General features: G+C 41.7%; 1 protein-coding gene across 2 annotated transcripts in view; it reads right to left on the bottom strand.

Annotated features, from left to right (window-relative positions):
• LOC308332246 (protein NLRC3-like) overlaps positions 1-7,664 on the bottom strand; it is a 30,193-nt gene extending 22,529 nt beyond the window's left edge. For both annotated transcript variants that reach the window (XM_080788022.1, XM_080788021.1), the window contains exons 1-2: positions 7,591-7,664; positions 432-580 (exon numbers count right to left, since the gene is read on the bottom strand). In XM_080788022.1, the coding sequence (XP_080644148.1) occupies positions 432-562 (131 nt within the window). In that variant the 5' untranslated portion in view covers positions 563-580; positions 7,591-7,664. The remainder of the gene's footprint in view (positions 1-431; positions 581-7,590) is intronic.
• Positions 7,665-18,127: the final 10,463 nt, after the last annotated feature.

Raw genomic sequence — 18,127 nt, forward strand, 5'->3', positions numbered from 1 at the left:
ATGATGTACGTCGTCCAAAGGGTAACATTTATTTGTTTCCTCTCAAGACACTGCAGAACAAGAAAATTAAACAAAATAGCAATAAAATAATATAAACCATAAAATGTTACTAGCTATATATTTAAATATAGCTTGTCGCATGCTGTACAGATACAAGTACATGCGCACAAATAGCCAGCCTGTCTACTGAACACCGCACTGTGATTTGTACCAATGGCGTCTGTGCAGAATTGCATCTTTCTAGTTGTCATTTGAACTAAGCATGAGAGCACATTGTTGTGTTATAATGTTGTGTACCGTATCTGCGGCTCCATTGTCTGAAGGAAGCCGGACCAAAATACATGTTACTCTTATGTACCTGAACACAAGATGTACTACAACAACAACAACAACAACCTTGAACCTTGAATTGTACAGGACGATTGACATACTGTGCATCTGGAGGTCCAGGTTCATTACTGAAGTCAGGGGGTTCAAGAATCATAGACACAGGTGGAGGCTCTGCTCTGTGGATGTGATGTTCGTCAGCTCCCTCCTCCTCTCTCTCCTCACACTGACTCATCTCTGGTCTTCAGGAAACCTGTCAAGATTACAGTCAAAATACACCAGAAAACAGTCAATGTTTGCTGTACGCACACACGTGCACACACACACACACACACACACACACACACACACACACACACACACACACACAGCTACAGGGAAGTGCAGATTAAATTATTTTCTACTCCTCGATTGCTCTTTCTTGCACTCTTTATTCTATCCTTTGTTTGCTGTGCTTGCTGTGTTTTAGGTTGTTTAGAATGTTATGCTATATAAGTCACTGCATTGTCTGTAAAGAAGCCAAACAGAAATAAGTTCCACTCTTAGGTATCTGTATTCTGTACACAAGATGTAACAATAAAGTTCAACCTATTGAACCTTGAGATAATAATGGGCAGCTATAGGGACTGACATTATTAAAAGCTCACCCCCCAGCGGTTCTTGGATGCGTTTGACGGAGGTTACGGTTAGGAATAATGTTGACAACCTGATTGACAGGAAAACAGAGGAACATCAAGCATTTCAGCAGTATAGGCGTGGTGTAGGAACGAGGAACAGCAGGAGAGCAAAGCACCGTGCACAGAGGGTGCACGTGACTGTGTTTGTAGCTTGTAGATTTCCACAACAGTCAATGCAAAAGTAATTGCAACAACTTTTTTTTGCTGTAACTAATAACGTAACTAATTCAGTTAACTTTTCTCTTCCAGTAACAGCATTACAGTTACTGTAATTGAAATGGGAGGGTTACCTTCGTTATTTGATTCAACAGAACTGGTTGCCCCTGCATCTTTCATCTATCTCAGTGATTCTCATTTCTCACCCCTGATTGAGCCCCACAAATATTCCTATTTGAACAGGGGACCCCCATAAAGCACTTGGAATGTAAGAGTTGAGGCATTACATTTTAGTTTGAATCTGTTCCATACATATTGTGAAAATAGCATATCTACAAGCTCACACATTTCTGCCTCTTTGACAGTTAAGCCCATGTATAATCAATCAAGACAGTTTTATAGTATAGTTTGTTGATTGCTTTTGATGCAGTAATACTCTAATTTCTTTGCTTTTCTTCTTTATTACGTCTTAAATGTCCTTACATTGCCACTTTATTATCATGTGGGGACCCCTCCAAGATCATGTGGGGACCCCCTGGGGGTCCCAACCCACATGTTGAGAGCCACTGAGCTAACTTGCAGGCGATGTACTCTCATAGTAACAATCATGTCACACGGTCAAATGTCAGAGTGGAGTGATGATTGGTTAACATGGGGCAAGATTTCAGCATAAGCCAATCAGAGACAGACACTTGCTTTGTCTTGTGTCTTTTCTGATGCCAATAAAGCTCCTTTAAATGTAATTGACAGAGTTTGACGGGTCTTGCCTTCCGGGATAAAACACACACACACACACACACACACACACACACACAGTTAGAGGGGCTAACATTTCTAGAATCTCGCTGCCAGTGGTTCTTGTATTCTTGTGTTTGTTTTACTGAGAATAAGGTGGTTAGGAATAATGTTGATTGACAGGAAACCAGAGGAACATCATGTATATTAGCAGTAGGAGTAAGGAACTATGTTTACCCAGGGTAACTAGGGACTAAGCTCAATAACTTGTTTACAGCCAGGCCCTGCTCATAGAACATTTCATGGTAGGGGTTCAATGCCTTGTCCAAGGGCACTTCAGCGGTGGTAATTGTAACGTGCCGGTCCAGGGATACGAACTAGCGACCTTCCGATATCAAGACCGCTCCGCAAACCGTTCGGCCACCGCTGCCCCAAAGCATGGTGTTGTAGGAACAGTAGGAGAGTAAAGCATGGTGGTGTAGGAACAGTAGGAGAGTAAAGCATGGTGGTGTAGGAACAGTAGGAGAGTAAAGCATGGTGTGTACTAGGAACTATAGGAGAGTAAAGCATGGTGTGTAGGAACAATAGGAGAGTAAAGCATGGTGGTGTAGGAACAGTAGGAGAGTAAAGCATGGTGTGTATAGGACCAGTAGGAGAGTAAAGCATGGTGGTGTAGGAACAGTAGGAGAGTAAAGCATGGTGGTGTAGGAACAGTAGGAGAGTAACAGGCGCGCTGGAAGTCATCAGAGCTCAGGGGAGCTGTCTGGCAACGACACCGCGGCCGCGCATAGCGCGGCCGCGCGAAAAATCGGGCCTGCGCGGGTCGGGTCCGCGCGCAAAAACAGTATTTTGGTGCCGCAAAACTATGCGCTGCAGACAAGCATTATTATTAACCAGGCCCGGCAGGCCGTGCATTACACTTACAAGTTACACAACCAGACGTTGGTGAAGGAACAGGGATTTATTTCAATAAAATAAAATAAATTGTGCCACAGGCTGAAATATTCATATACCAAAAATAATAAAATGTATCAAATCAAATGTAGGCCTATTGATCCTTTCCTCAAGTTCCACTGTTTGACAGCACAGCACAGACGAGACCGGCACACAGTGCGCACCCAGGCTTCAATTAAATAATATTGTGCCACAGGCACAGGCTGAAATATTCATATATCCAAATAAAAAATATATATCAAATCAAACGTATTATGATCTCTTCTTCAAGTTCCACTGTTTGACGATCACTTCACAGCACAGACCGGTCACCCGTCACCGGCACAGTGCGCAGTCTCTCTCAACAATAAACTTCCGTTCTAACTAATGACGACCGGGTCACCAGGCTACAGCCAGGTCACAGGTGAAACTAAAACACTTCTTTCAACAACAATTTTATTCCCAAAAGTTAAATACATTATTGTTTTACTATATATATGTGTGTATATACTTATATATAATATATAATATATAATATATTTTTTTTTACAAAAAATTAAAAAGATCCCAAAAATCCCAAAAATTCTCCTCCCCACCAGCAAGGGGTGCTGGCGCACCCTCCGCACCCCCCTTCCAGCGCTACTGGAGAGTAAAGCATGGTGTGTAGGAACAGTAGGAGAGTAAAGCATGGTGGTGTAGGAACAGTAGGAGAGTAAAGCATGGTGGTGTAGGAACAGTAGGAGAGTAAAGCATGGTGGTGTAGGAACAGTAGGAGAGTAAAGCATGGTGTGTAGGAACTATAGGAGAGTAAAGCATGGTGTGTAGGAACAATAGGAGAGTAAAGCATGGTGTAGGAACAGTAGGAGAGTAAACATCGTGCACAGTGTGTGCACATGACTGTGACTGTTTTTATGGATTGTTGATTATAGGTTTTGATGCAGTAATGCTCTTTCTTTGCTTTTTATTACTATAATAATTGTTTTTGTATTATGAAGGTCTTAAAAGTCCTTAACTTGCCACTTTGCTGTCATCTGGGGACCATTCCAAAATCATGTGTGGACCCCCTGGGGGTCCCAGCCAACATGTTGAGAACCACTGGTCTACCTTACAGGTGACTCATAACAATCAACAGCAACATGGCAGAGAGGAGTGATGATTGGTTAACATTCTTAGCCAAATTCCAATGCCCAAAATCTCGGCCACTCCCTGACTCACACTGGCTAACGCCAGCAGGTGTTACGGTGGAATCGGTGACCTGTTGAAATATGTGACAATCGTGTAGAGGGATACTCAAATAGATTTACCTGTGGGCCACATTACAAAAATGGCAAGGGGCCAGGGGCCAGTAGATAAAATTACGACATTAATGATACTTGATAACTTCTCTCTTTCAATTGCTTTATTTTCGCAAAATGTATCAAAGTACAATGTGCATGCACACAATATGTAAATAAATAAATGTGTTACATTTTCTTGCATAAACACAAAGAGCTGTTTCCATAACTGCACAAATTATTGCACATAACATGAGTAGCTGTTATAATAACATAATAACATAACATGAGTAGCTCTTTGCCTGCCTGTCTGTCTGTCTGTCCATGAGTAGTTATTTGTCTGTCTGTCAATGAGTAGCTGTCTTACTGTCTTCCTGTCTATGAGTAGCTGTCTGCCTGCCTGTCTATGAGTAGCTGTCTGTCTGCCTGCCTGCCTGTCCAATTGTCCATGAGTAGCTGTCTGTCTGCCTGTCTGAGTAGCTGTCTGCCTGCCTGCCTAATTGTCCATGATTAGCTGTCTGTCTGCCTGTCTATGAGTAGCTGTCTGCCTGCCTGCCTAATTGTCCATGAGTAGCTGTCTGTCTGCCTGTCTATGAGTAGCTGTCTGCCTTCCTGCCTGTCCAATTGTCCATGAGTAGCTGTCTGTCTGTCTATGAGTAGCTGTCTGCCTGCCTGCCCAATTGTCTATGAGTAGCTGTCTGTCTGTCTATGAGTAGCTGTCTGCCTTCCTGCCTGTCCAATTGTCCATGAGTAGCTGTCTGTCTGTCTATGAGTAGCTGTCTGCCTTCCTGCCTGTCCAATTGTCCATGAGTAGCTGTCTGCCTGCCTGTCCAATTCTCCATGAGTAGCTGTCTGTCTGCCTGTCTATGAGTAGCTGTCTGACTGCCTGCCTGTCCAATTCTCCATGAGTAGCTGTCTGTCTGTCTGCCTGTCTATGAGTAGCTGTCTGCCTGCCTGCCAGCCAGCAAGTTGGTTAACAGAAAATAAATTGTTATGGCTGAGTAAAATAAAATACAATAAACACAATTTGCCTGAAAATAGATTACCCAGCTATGACCTTTTTGATGAAAAAAAAATGAGTAGTGATATGGCTGACTGAGTAAAATAAAACAATCTACCTGAAAATAGATAGCTATAACTGAAGAGCAATTTCCGCAATTTCCGCAATTACCATTTCCGCAATTTCCGCAATTTCCATTTCTGAAATTTCCATTTCCGCAATTTCCTCAATTTCCATTTCCGCAATTTCCGCAATTTCCATTTCCACCATTTCCGCAATTTCCACAATTTCCATTTCCGCATTTCCGCAATTTCCGCAATTTCCGCAATTTCCATTTCCGCAATTTCCATTTCCAACTATTAATGGCAGCTGGGTTTCATCATTCAAATAAAATATAATTCTGTCCGTTTAGCTATAAAATTATGTCAGGGAATAGGGATACACAGTATATGTCTTTCATTTGCATTGCATCTCCCCCCCCCCCCCCAAGCTTTTATTTTCGTTGAGTAATAGTACAACTCTAATAGTATTACTTATAATAATGTAATTAAAGATAACTTCATTCAGATTTATTTATTTTTATTTCATTTTCCTTCTTTTTTTTAGATTTTCATTGGTGGGCCAGTCATAATGGTCCCGCGGGCCTGATGTGGCCCGCGGGCCTGAGGTTGAGTATCACTGGTGTAGACAATCACATGTCAGTGTCTGAATGCAAATCGTTACGGTTTGTTTATTATCAGAGTTCAATCTAGCGGTATTCTGGCAACGTATTTAAAGACTTCCATGTATGTTGTGTGAAGTCCACAAGATGGTCACATATTTCAGCAGGTCACAAATTTAACCATAACACCATGCTGGAGTGATGGAGTGGCTGAGATTTCAGGTATTGGAATTTGGTTCTAGGGTAAGATTTCAGCGTGAGCCAATCAGAGACAGACACAAACGTATGTTTTATCATGCCTGTAAATCTCATTTGAATTGATTTGACATGAGTTGAGTCTTGCCTTCTGGGGAAAGTATGCACGCACGCACGAATGCACGCACACACACACGCACACGCGCGCACACACACACACACACACACACACACACACACACACACACACACACACACACACACACACACACACACACACACACACACAATGTCACTGAGGCATGCATCACCATAGTTGTGAGGTGATGCACAAAAGCTCTCATGTGACAACATTTCACATGGAAACCGGTTGTAACATAACACCACCGCTGTGTGTGTGTGTGTGTGTGTGTGTGTGTGTGTGTGTGTGTGTGTGTGTGAGAGAGAGTGTGTGTCTGCGTCAGTGGTGTCATGCTCGTAGAATGCAAGTAATTTTTCACGTGCATGTGCAGGGACGCGTGCAAGCTAGAACGCACCTAATCAACCTCGCGTCACCCTTAAGACGCACAAAGTATACTCAGGTTTACTGGCGCTCCCCACCCCCCTATTTTCACAACAATAAAGACAATAAACAATTTTTTTTCAATCAATTGGGCCCACTGGCAGAGCCTGATTGGTTGAGCCTCAGTTGCCTGAGGCAGAGGCTGGTAATGGTCAAATGTGATCATCTCAGTGACATCACAAAGATTTACTTCGTAATGTTACTGATCACATTTCAGACCTCCCGTTCTAGGCAATACAGAATGCGGTGACTTTGTTATTATTTCAACGCAACAACTCTAAGGTATATTAATGACATAGTAGCCTAATATGTTGAAAATGAGTGGTATTCCCCTTTTATTACTCTTTATTTGAATATTTACTTTTTTTTATTTATTTTTATTACATTTTTATCCCACGATTTTGTAACCCAGTTTTTCTTTTCACCCAGTGCCAATTATCTAATGTAATCCTGGGCGCTACACTTCCTCTGCCAACCTGGGGAGGCAGCGGACTGACCTCATGCCTCCTTCTATGCATGAGGAGTCCAAGCTGCTTCTTTTCACCTGACAGAGGGGAATTTCCCCGGCCGGACGTAGCGCGTGGAAGGGACACGTTATTCCGAACAGTTCCTTTCTCCTCCATCAGGCGCCCCGGCTGGCCAGGGGAGGTAGTTTTAGAGACCAGGATTTGAATATTTACTTTTAATTACTTTTTACAGTGAGAATAACTTTTTACAATCAGGATACAGAGTCTATTTCTCATTGATTCTTTATATTCACTAGTGTAGGCAGCGGAATAATTTACACTGCACATAAAGCATATACTACGGTTGGGTATATTAGCGTTAAACTTTCCAACAGACTCCAGTAAACTCCCGAAATTGTAACATCACACCTGTATATTATACCGTATATGCCTGCTAAACTCAAGGTTACGGGCAAATATAGTGCCCATATAATTGCCGGTTAATTCCTCTTTTCACGCAGTGACAGAAGCGATACTTCAACTTTTATTCATTGTATAAACATCCATAAACGGTATAATACCAGACTAGACTTTAGTTCTAGTAAAGGGATTAAAAACACTCACCTGATATTAATATTTAGGCTTTACTCCAACGTGGCAAAATGGAGTCCGTTCTCTGTGGTGTTGTTGTGTCAAAATGGTCGACAGTGTACAGGACACACATATACAGTAGGGAGAGAGGAAACAAGTTTTTCCAGTGTATTCACACACACACACACGTGTGTGTGTGTGTGTGTGTGTGTGTGTGTGTGTGTGTGTGTGTGTGTGTGTGCGTGCGTGCATGCGTGTGTGTGTGTGAGGGTGTGTGCGCGAAGTAAAGTACGATAAGCATCAGCACAGTGATGATGACGTGGTTTATGTTTTCGTAATAATGGACTCCTGGAGTTGGAACTACACATGTAACCATTGACTCAACTCACCATACCATTCAATCACCATGCCATTCAATCATCATGCTAGATTCACCATACCATTCAATCACCATGCTAGGTTCACCATACCATTATATTCCAGACAAATTATTAGTTCTCTTACACAAATCCAGTATTTTCCCTCTCTTTTCATTTTCTTTTCCTCTTTTCAATTCAGTATTTTTGTGCACATGGGGCACCAGGAAGTCAGATATATATATTGGGGTGCCAGGCCGTTAAGAGCTTTCAAAGTCAATAATAAAATATAAAAATGTATTCTAAAAGTTACAGGCAGCCAGTCGCTAAAACTGGGGTTTAATGTTCTCCTGGTCCCGGCAATACGTCCGTCAGCCGTGTTCTGCACTAACTGCAGGCGGTGGATGCTTGCTGAGATTGGAATAAACGGCGTTACGGTAGTCCAGGTGAGATGAAATAAGGGAATTAGTGACTTTATTGAAGTTAGGGGTGGAAAGGACTGGGCGGATTCTGTAAATATTGTGTAGGTGGAAAAGCAGGTGCGAACTACGGCCTTCACCTGAGCTTCAAGGCAAAGGTCTGAGTCCAGTAGTACACCCAGAGGCCCTCATTTATCAACCGTGCGTACGCCAAAATATGGGTGCACGCCGAAATTGCCGACATTTTTGACATTTACCATTTCCGCCAACGCTTGAAATTGAACGTGACAACGTTGAAAATCCACGGTTGCTCCTCACCTGGCGTACGCATTTTTTTCTGTCTTCGAGCTGCGGAGCAGCATTGTCTGAACTGCTGACACGCTGTCACAGGCATCTAAACATATGTTTTATCTCCTAAAATGTTAATATAAAACGGTATGTGTATGTAAAAAACAAAAGAGAGATTTCCAACTTTACAAGTAATTAAAATCGCGCAATTAAAAACAATATAACATGTTTACAATGTATTAGTTTGTGCTTAATCAAACACTTGTTATGCGAGCGCACTTGTGAGATGATTTTGGAGCGCATGCGGAGGCGCGGTGATGCGGCATATGCGATTATGATATTATTATTTTTTTAAAGGCATGAATGGACTGCACGCCTTTATTTCCAAGTGACAGTGACAAGCATACAATACAGCTTGCCTATTTGTAGTAAGTACTAGCAGGCTATAGGCGTACGGGGCTTAATCATTCACCATTTATAAGTGCTTAGACAGTTTTGACAGTTCAGATAAAAGCGAGATCATTTTCGGGGCTCGGGAGGACGGGACCGCGGCGTGCGTCGCCAACACATACCAGCGCAAGCGGCAAGCCTTCATCCATATGTTTATGATTCGTTCATCAATGATTCAAATCACTACATAAACGTTGATTGTGAGCTGCCTTGACGACATGATAGCCTATCTCTCATGCAGGCATGTCACCCACAGGACTTTAATATCAGTGCGCAGTATCACGCCTTCGCCGTGCACTGCGCACGAATGGGTAAAATTAATATAGGCCAGCCTACAAAAACTAATTCCATTCATGGCGATGCGATGTCGATGTGTCATGTATATGCGTGCATGCGTGGACATGACAGCAAAGCAAGCGAGGTGAGAGGAAAACAGACAGGGTAGGCCTACAACTTTATTTAATTCATGCAGGTGTTCGTTCTTTATTTAACAAGACACCAGTGGGCTTGCAAGTTGCGTGTGCTTCTGCGTGTGTGTGTGTGTGTGTGTGTGTGTGTGTGTGTGTGTGAGAGAGGTGCGTGAGGCGGGCAAGGCACGGGAGAAACCTTTTTTCCATAGTAAAAACTTGTTTCCATGGTTCCCACAGGTCGTAATTCATGTGTTCAGTCGCAAAAACGAGGGCGAGGCTTGATTTCATAGGGCGTGCCAGATAGATTTCAGCCGTCACATTTATTAACGTCAGAACGAAATTATGGAAGGATCAGCTGTTTGCGATCACTTTATAAATGCCGTGGCGACGTGGGTGTACTACGAAACCTGCACTCGAATCTGTGGCAGATTTTACACTCGATTGATAAATGAGGGCCAGAGTCTTTGTCACTGGTGTAATTTTGACTGACATGGAGTCAAGACAGTTGTGTGTGTGTGAGATCTGGATGTTAGGGAGCCAAACAGGAGGATTTCTGATATTTTATAGGGAAATATCCTAGCCAATGGCATTGCAAGACTAAACAATACGATCCAATGTTGATAAGAGCAGGAAAACAAATGATTTATACCCTTGTTTATATCAAATACAAATGTCAATTTTACAACTTTGGGTCTTGCAGGGTTTATGGTGCAAGGCTGCCATCTGCTGGTCTGCAGGTTAGTGGGTAGAGAAGCATTCTGGTAACAATCATAAAGTCATTGGTTCACCTCCCAATGCAGTGACTGTGTGTCAAAAGCCAAATTCCAATACCCAAAATCTCGGCCACTCGCTCACTCCCACTCGGTCACTCGGGGTCATTCCAGCTTGACCCGGAAATGGTTAACGTTCCAAGCCGAGTGGGCTCTCCGACCCCCTTTCTGAAACCAGCTCCTCGCCACTCGCCCTACACACTTGCCCTCGATATGCGCGCTCACGCGAGGCTGCGCCATATTAAGTGTCGCTTAAGCTAAGGAGCGAGTGGAGGACGCGAGGGGAGTGAGCGAGTGTGAAAGTTGCGGTATTGGAATGTGCCTAAAGTGTCCCTGAGCAACACACTTAACCCCTTACTGCCCACCATCATAACCATCTGAGCAGCCATCAGCTGTGAGTATAGCTGAATTTACCTCACAGGGTTATAAACCAGATCTCACATTTACATTGCATCATTGGACATGAAAATGCCTCATACTATAATGTCTATCAAAAGAGATTACTATCTGGTTTGAATACCAAAAACACAGACCGAGTGTTGTGTCGGTGTGTCCTGAGACAACTTGTTGTGATTGACATTTTATTCAAATTGAACCAGATGGGTTTTAAAAAAAACTTTATTTGATATCAACATGAGACTAAAATTATAACCAACGGATCAAACAGATTGAGAGTTAAGACTAAAACAACAGAAGTTAACAATTAGGGGTGTGTAACGATATAGTAACTGCATCGAACAATCGATTTTAAATTTCAAGAATCGAAGTATATCGAAATGAAAACAGCAACATTGACTCTGTATCGTATCGATTATATTCAATACTATATTTTTGTGCATGGTATTTAGCTATTTCTTAGAAGAAAAAATAAAAAGAGGGGTTTAATTAGGCCTACTTAGTTTAAAATAATGTCAATGTAGTTACAGTGTAGTAACTACACAGTAAATAGTTAAACTAAATAGTTACTGTGTCGATTTCAAATAATTTACTTATCGGATCGCCATAATGAACCTATGGTATCCTATCGCTGTTAAAATGTATCGTTACACCCCTAGTAACAATAGATTCAGTTCAGATTAAGTGAAAACCAGGAGAAAAACAACAACAGATTCAGCCTATACACCGATTCAGAAACGGCTCTCATGGTCGCAGGCAACGTATTTCCTGTAGGTGGAGACGAAATATCTGCGGTTTCCCCGCACCTCCTTCTACTACAGTGAATGGAAAAGTGACTGATGTTAGTCTGCCTCAAACGTTACTGGTTTTTACTAACACTAACATTACAAAGATGCCGAGATGAACCCGTGTAGTTTATGGCTGCTCCAACAGTAGTGGCAACATAAAAAAATAAAAGGAATGTCAAAATATCTACCGCGGTGGCTGAGACCAGAGCCATATAGTAATGGTTGAGACAAAGAAGCAGTGAAAGGTCCTGCAAGATACATACCGTCAGTCTTACCCAATACCCAATATTTCTGTTTTAAGAACACAAGGCTGCTGTACTTTATACCTCATACTAAGCATGAAAGTATGAGGCCTACAGGAAATACGTTACCTGAATGATACCCGTTTCTGAATCGGTCTATAGCGAAACATAACCATTCACTGCATGCACACACATTAGTGAACTAGTGGTTGATGTCATTTAGAAATGACACCCAAGAACCTCTGCTGTCGAGGCAGTCACAAAAAAACAACCCTTCATATTCACAACATGCAATACAAAGATAAAGCACTCCACTCATATCTATATATAGAAGTATCATGATATAATGAGGTACGGTGGAGTGTGCACATGGTACGTCTGTGGAACAGAATGCTGGGGTCGAACTCTAATAGAATTGTAAGAAAGGTCCTTGAGTGGGACATCTTGATCGAGCGTGCTTATTGGGCTGCGGACATGTATGATATTCTCTCGAGAGCTGGTTATGAAGACCATTATCATAATAAAGAACAAGTAGAGATTAATAAGGTAATACAAGTAATTATTTTTCAAAATGTAAAGGATAGATGGGCACTGGATATATGGTGTAAACCAAAGCTCCGCACGTACTGTGAGATAAAGCATGTTTGCCAGAGCTGGCATACTTTAACCTGACGCTGCCAGATCCAAGAAGCTTGCTACACATGTTTGGGGAACATGGTTACCCAATACCGCCCCCAGCTGGCAAAGTCAGGTTAGGCATACTTGGGCTGCACATTGAAACAGGTAGATGATGTAGTCTGTGTGATCTATAAAATAAATTGAAAATGACATTTATTTGGCTTTTTTTACTGCCTATTCTACAACTCTATTAGGAAGAGACTTTTTAGTAAATTATTTTGAGTATATATATATTTTTTTAGTATATTATTATGAATTTGTATGGTTGGATGATTGAGCAACTTGAAACGTCCATTTCAAAATTACATCCCATTTGCCTCATTCCTTGAAAAGGCCGCCTGGTCAATGAGGAGGGCCATTTACATCTAAAAATGGCTTTGTTGTATTTGTTTTAATTTTGTACAAATACTGTACAAATAATTTATGTATTCATGTATTTAATAATGCAAAATGTAATATGAACAGGAAGGACTGTAATGTCAGTTGTTTTCTGTTAAAGGTGACATATAATCCCATATGGGATGGGCCAAAGTAGCATGACACGAAAATAAATATTCCATTCATTCATTCATTCATTCGATATACTATAATATATCATTTAATATATGGGCTCCTCTGTACAAAAAGCACTCCACTCTTATCTATATACTATAATAAAGGCTTCTCTGAAAAAAAGTCAAAATTCATTATAAAAGAAAAAAAAAAGAAGAATAGGAAAATTAAAGGGTTTGTGGAACCACTGTACTATAGTACTATACTAGTGAGACAAGTTATTAAAATTGAATGTTGAAAAAGTACTACAAATATTTTACGAATCGAGTACAAAAACTAGAACTGCACTCTGCCGAGTGCATACTTGCTTGTTGCACACTAGTAGGCCATAAATGGCCTACTAGTGCGCAAGCAGAGCGCGCAAGTACTTTCGACCGCTGGAAACTATCACATCTCAGTATCTCTGTGAAGGAACGTTTGAAATGTATAATCATTACGTGTAACTATTTGCTACCTAACTACTTTTTTACAGAAAAATGAATCATTGATATGTGATGAAAAAAAAGGTATATAAACTGAATTAAAATATATTATACAGTATAATTATTTTATTACTTATTGTAAATTGTCAATTGTTTTAAATGTATTTCATTTTGTACTATAGTGATATTAATACTAAATCATGATCAGAGTAATATGTGTCTCTAACTTCAATTTCTGTAATAATACTTTCAAATTTGTTGAAATATACATGATCTAAAATACTTCCGAAATCTGTAGTTGGATTTGTATCTCAGTGATGACGTAAGAGAAATGGTCATCTGTGTAATCTGGTCCCACCAGATACCACATTACGTCATCGTTGAGAGCTGGGACCAGAGTACATGGTGTGTATATGTATGACTAGCTCTCAGTGATGACGTAAGAGATATGGTCATCTGTGTAGTCTGGTCCCAGCAGACCAGGCACAGATTTACAAATTACAAATCACATTACAACTACATACAGAGTACGTAGTTGTAATTTGATTAGCAGTATACTGTGGTTACTTCGTTCCAAAAAGTGAAGCCAAGTTTTTTTCAACCGTAAGTCTGTGCCTGGTTTGCTGGGACCAGTTACAACATTACGTCATCGCTGAGAACTGGGACCATTTACATACTGGTCCCAGTTCTCAGCGATGACGTAATGTTGTAACTAGCTCTCAGTGATGACGTAAGAGATATGGTAATCTGTGTAGTCTGGTCCCAGCAGACCAGGCACAGATTTACAAATTACAAATCACATTACAACTACATACAGAGTATGTAGTTGTAATTTGATTAGCAGTATACTGTGGTTACTTGGTTCCAAAAAGTGAAGCCAAGTTTTTTTCAACCGTAATTCTGTGCCTGGTTTGCTGGGACCAGTTACAACATTACGTCATCCTTGAGAGAGTACATGGTGTGTATATGACGTAATGTTGTAACTTGTAACTTGTAACATTTCGCTTGGTCTCAAACCAGGCACAGACTTACGGTTGAAGAAAACTTGGCTTCACTTCGAAGAGACCAAGCGAAATGTTACAAGTTACAAGTTACAAGTTACAACATTACGTCATATACACACCATGTACTCTCTCAAGGATGACGTAATGTTGTAACTGGTCCCAGCAAACCAGGCACAGAATTACGGTTGAAAAAAACTTGGCTTCACTTCGAAGAGACCAAGCGAAATGATTACTTGCGCGCTCTGCTTGCGCAAGTAATTCCAAAGCCCTCCATACATCCATCCATCCTATCCATCCATCCATCCATACCAAAGACATTTTTTTACCTTTAACTACTATTGCATCCTTTTCCCAAGAGGCAAATAGTTTTGGCTAGACCGCATACCTAACAGTCACCAGGAGATGGCACAAGAACCTGGGTTAAAATAATATAAATGACTAAAACTACATATATAATAAGAGGGAATAATCATGTGTGATCATTGGTCATGTTATTTAACCCGGGTTAGAACCCACAGGCTCTGGTCCAATAGTGTTTGTCTCTCTCTGTGTTGAGCCATCGACATCCACAGATGTGTGGCCATTGGCCCCCTGCACAGTAAAGTGCATTCAATGTAATCTAAAACCTATTATCTAAATAAAATGCCCTATCTGTGGGTGTCCAAGACTCAACGATAAAAACAATCATGACCAATAAAATACAAAGAAATAATAAAATCATGTTTGGATGGGACACTATATCAGAGTGAGGAGAGAGGTTGAAGTAGTTGCAGGGGGTGGGGCAGTATGCGGTGACCTGAGATCTGAGACTTTCTCAATAAAGAAAATGTTGGGAAGTTCTGAGGGAGTTTAAGTGACGGAGTGAGAGGGGAGGCGTCACGGAGATTGATGAGGGAAACAATTAAAACTATTAAAAAGCACCTGGGGTTTGTGGCTGTTTTTTTTTTGGTGACAGCATTGCAGATAAAAGTCGATTTTGCAGCTTTTAGCGGCTCGTTGGTAGGTGAATGATCGATCGCTTTTTTAAAAATCTATGAAACATGCAAATGTGGGTTTCCTTTCATCTAACCTAGTCCTTATTATTGTACATATTGAATAGAGATGGTCAATACAAGCTCTATCTTTGCAGAATCCATTTTGTTCATCTTCAAGTAGATGTCTATTCTCAATTCTCTAGATGGCACATAAGCCAGTTCGTTAAGTATAGAGGAATATAATTTGTATACTGTACTCAACAGACTGATCCCTCTATAATTAAGGGGCACTTTTAAAAATAGGTGTTATAATGGATCTGAACCACAACCGATGCCTCTTGCGCGTTTCCCTAGGGAGGTCCTCGAGGCACGTCCCACTGGGAGGAGACCCCGGGGCAGACCAAGGACCACGTCCCACTGGGAGGAGACCCCGGGGCAGACCAATTAAGGCGCAGTTGGAGGAAACACATCGACTCACTGGCCTTGGAACGTCTCGGGATCCCCCAGGAGGAAGTTATCAATGTTGCTCTGGAGAGAGGACATCTGCAACACTCTGGATCAACTCACTCACGGATAAACGGTTGAAGATGGATGGATGGATGGATGAAGTCCCTCACATGTGTATGTAAATTACATCCTGCACATGAATTCTACATTCATTAAAACTCTGAACTCTGACTGGGTATACGGAGTCTGGGAGATAAGTAAGTAAGTATATAGCCTTGCTGATATATATTTTGCAAGCTTTCGGTCTACTGACCTTCTTCAGGCATCATTTTGTTGTATGTGGGTGTCATTAAAATTAATGTTGACATGGCACACTGACTATCTAGAAAATAAAAACATGGCACATTTAAAAAAGGTTGCAGACCACTGGTGTACTGTAGGCTACCACCTTGAGGCCAAAAGACAATCAAAGTATATGGCCCCCTGGGGTGTGGGCACATGCAAAAAGACACAAGTTGAGTGTTCTCAACTCAACAACCTCAATCATGTATTTATGTATTTATTAGTATGGAATGTATGGAATGTACAGTATGTGTCAAATCACACAAACTGTTTAAAGTCCACTGCTCCAGAACTGTACTATTTATTAGTTAGATAAAGTCACTGTAGATATGGATTTACATCAATGTGTTTTTGCCCCATATGTGTTAAATATTTCAGAAACCCGTCCACAAGTGACATCAATGGGGAATCCAAGCTGATGGAAACTGCAGGCTATTCCTGAAAAGTTGCAATATGATAATGGAAGCCATCGTTCTCACGATAATAACAATATAAATATGTATAAAAAATTCTTGTTTAAAATAAGAAATCTGCCCAACGTCACTGGTGGACGAGTTTCTGAACTGCCCACAGTCCTCCTATGAGACACAGACTGGTTTCTGAACTGCCCACAGCCCTCCTATGAGACACAGACTGGTTTCTGAACTGCCCACAGCCCTCCTATGAGACACAGACTGGTTTCTGAACTGCCCACAGCCCTCCTATGAGACACAGACTGGTTTCTGAACTGCCCACAGTCCTCTTATGAGACACAGGGCTGTATTTTGCGTGTCTTAAGAACCAGGTCTTATTACCTAACTTGAGTAAACTAAAGACCTGGAGGCGTGATCAATGCCATTTGGCTATTCTGAGTGGCCAAAGAGCATTGATCACGCCTCCAGGTCTTTAGTTTACTCAAGTTAGGTAATAAGACCTAGTACTTAAGACACGCAAAATACAGCCCACAGACTGGTTTCTGAACTGCCCACAGCCCTCCTATGAGACACATACTGGTTTCTGAACCGCCCACAGCCCTCCTATGAGACACAGACTGGTTTCTGAACTGCCCACAGCCCTCCTATGAGACAGACTGGTTTCACAGCCCTCCTATGAGACACAGACTAGTTTCTGAACTGCCCACAGCCCTCCTATCAAAAAGGCGTCCAAAGGCGCCATTGGCACTCTTGGCCACCAGGGGGAGGCGTCCAAAGGCGTCATGTGGCATGGAATGAGTCATTGGTGAGGACCAATTATATGAAGATAAGTTGAAAATCCATGTGGTCCTTTAAATTACTTTTTTTGCCAGTGAATTATGGTATTGTAAATGGTAAATGGTAAATGGTGCATTTATATAGCGCCTTTATCCAAGGCGCTTTACATAGATTGTGCATTACATTCACCCATTCACACACCGATGGCAGCGGAAACCATGCAAGGCACCAACTAGCACATCGGGAGCAATTAGGGGTTCAGTGTCTTGCTCAAGGACACTTCGACAGTAACTCTGGGGGAGCCCGGGTTCGAACTGGCAACCTTGCGGTTCCCATCCAGGCACTCTACCCCTGAGCCACCGCCGCCCCTTTTTGTATTGTGATATGTGAGCTTACCATAATCACAGTAATCCTTAAATTAATCCTAGAAATTAAACAGACTCCATGCAGTCACTTTCAGTTAGAGCGCTGCAGAGGCTGAGTGTCTGTGACTGTGACCAGCTGATGGTCGTTGACGCTTAATTGATGCATCAAGGAATTATTATGTTCCTGCACTGTCAAATAGGTCTACATATATTCTAAGATCTTAAATAAATGTTGTGAAAATCAGTTGTGAGACTTGTGACTTTGATTGAAACGGTTCAATACAAATAGTTCCAATGTCATCTAAATGTAAGGTTGCAAATATGCTTATTGGTGTTGCGAGGATGAGGGGAGGGGGTACCTGCCTGGGCCAAAACAGTTTGGGAACCCCTGGTCTAGAGCAGTGTGTCGAGAGGAGGAGATCCATCCATCTTCAACCGCTTATCCGGAGTTGGGTCGCGGGGGCAACAGCTCCAGCA

Source organism: Protomyctophum bolini (assembly GCF_963924005.1).
Source record: "Protomyctophum bolini genome assembly, chromosome: 17".
Classification (NCBI taxonomy): Eukaryota; Metazoa; Chordata; class Actinopteri; order Myctophiformes; family Myctophidae; genus Protomyctophum; species Protomyctophum bolini.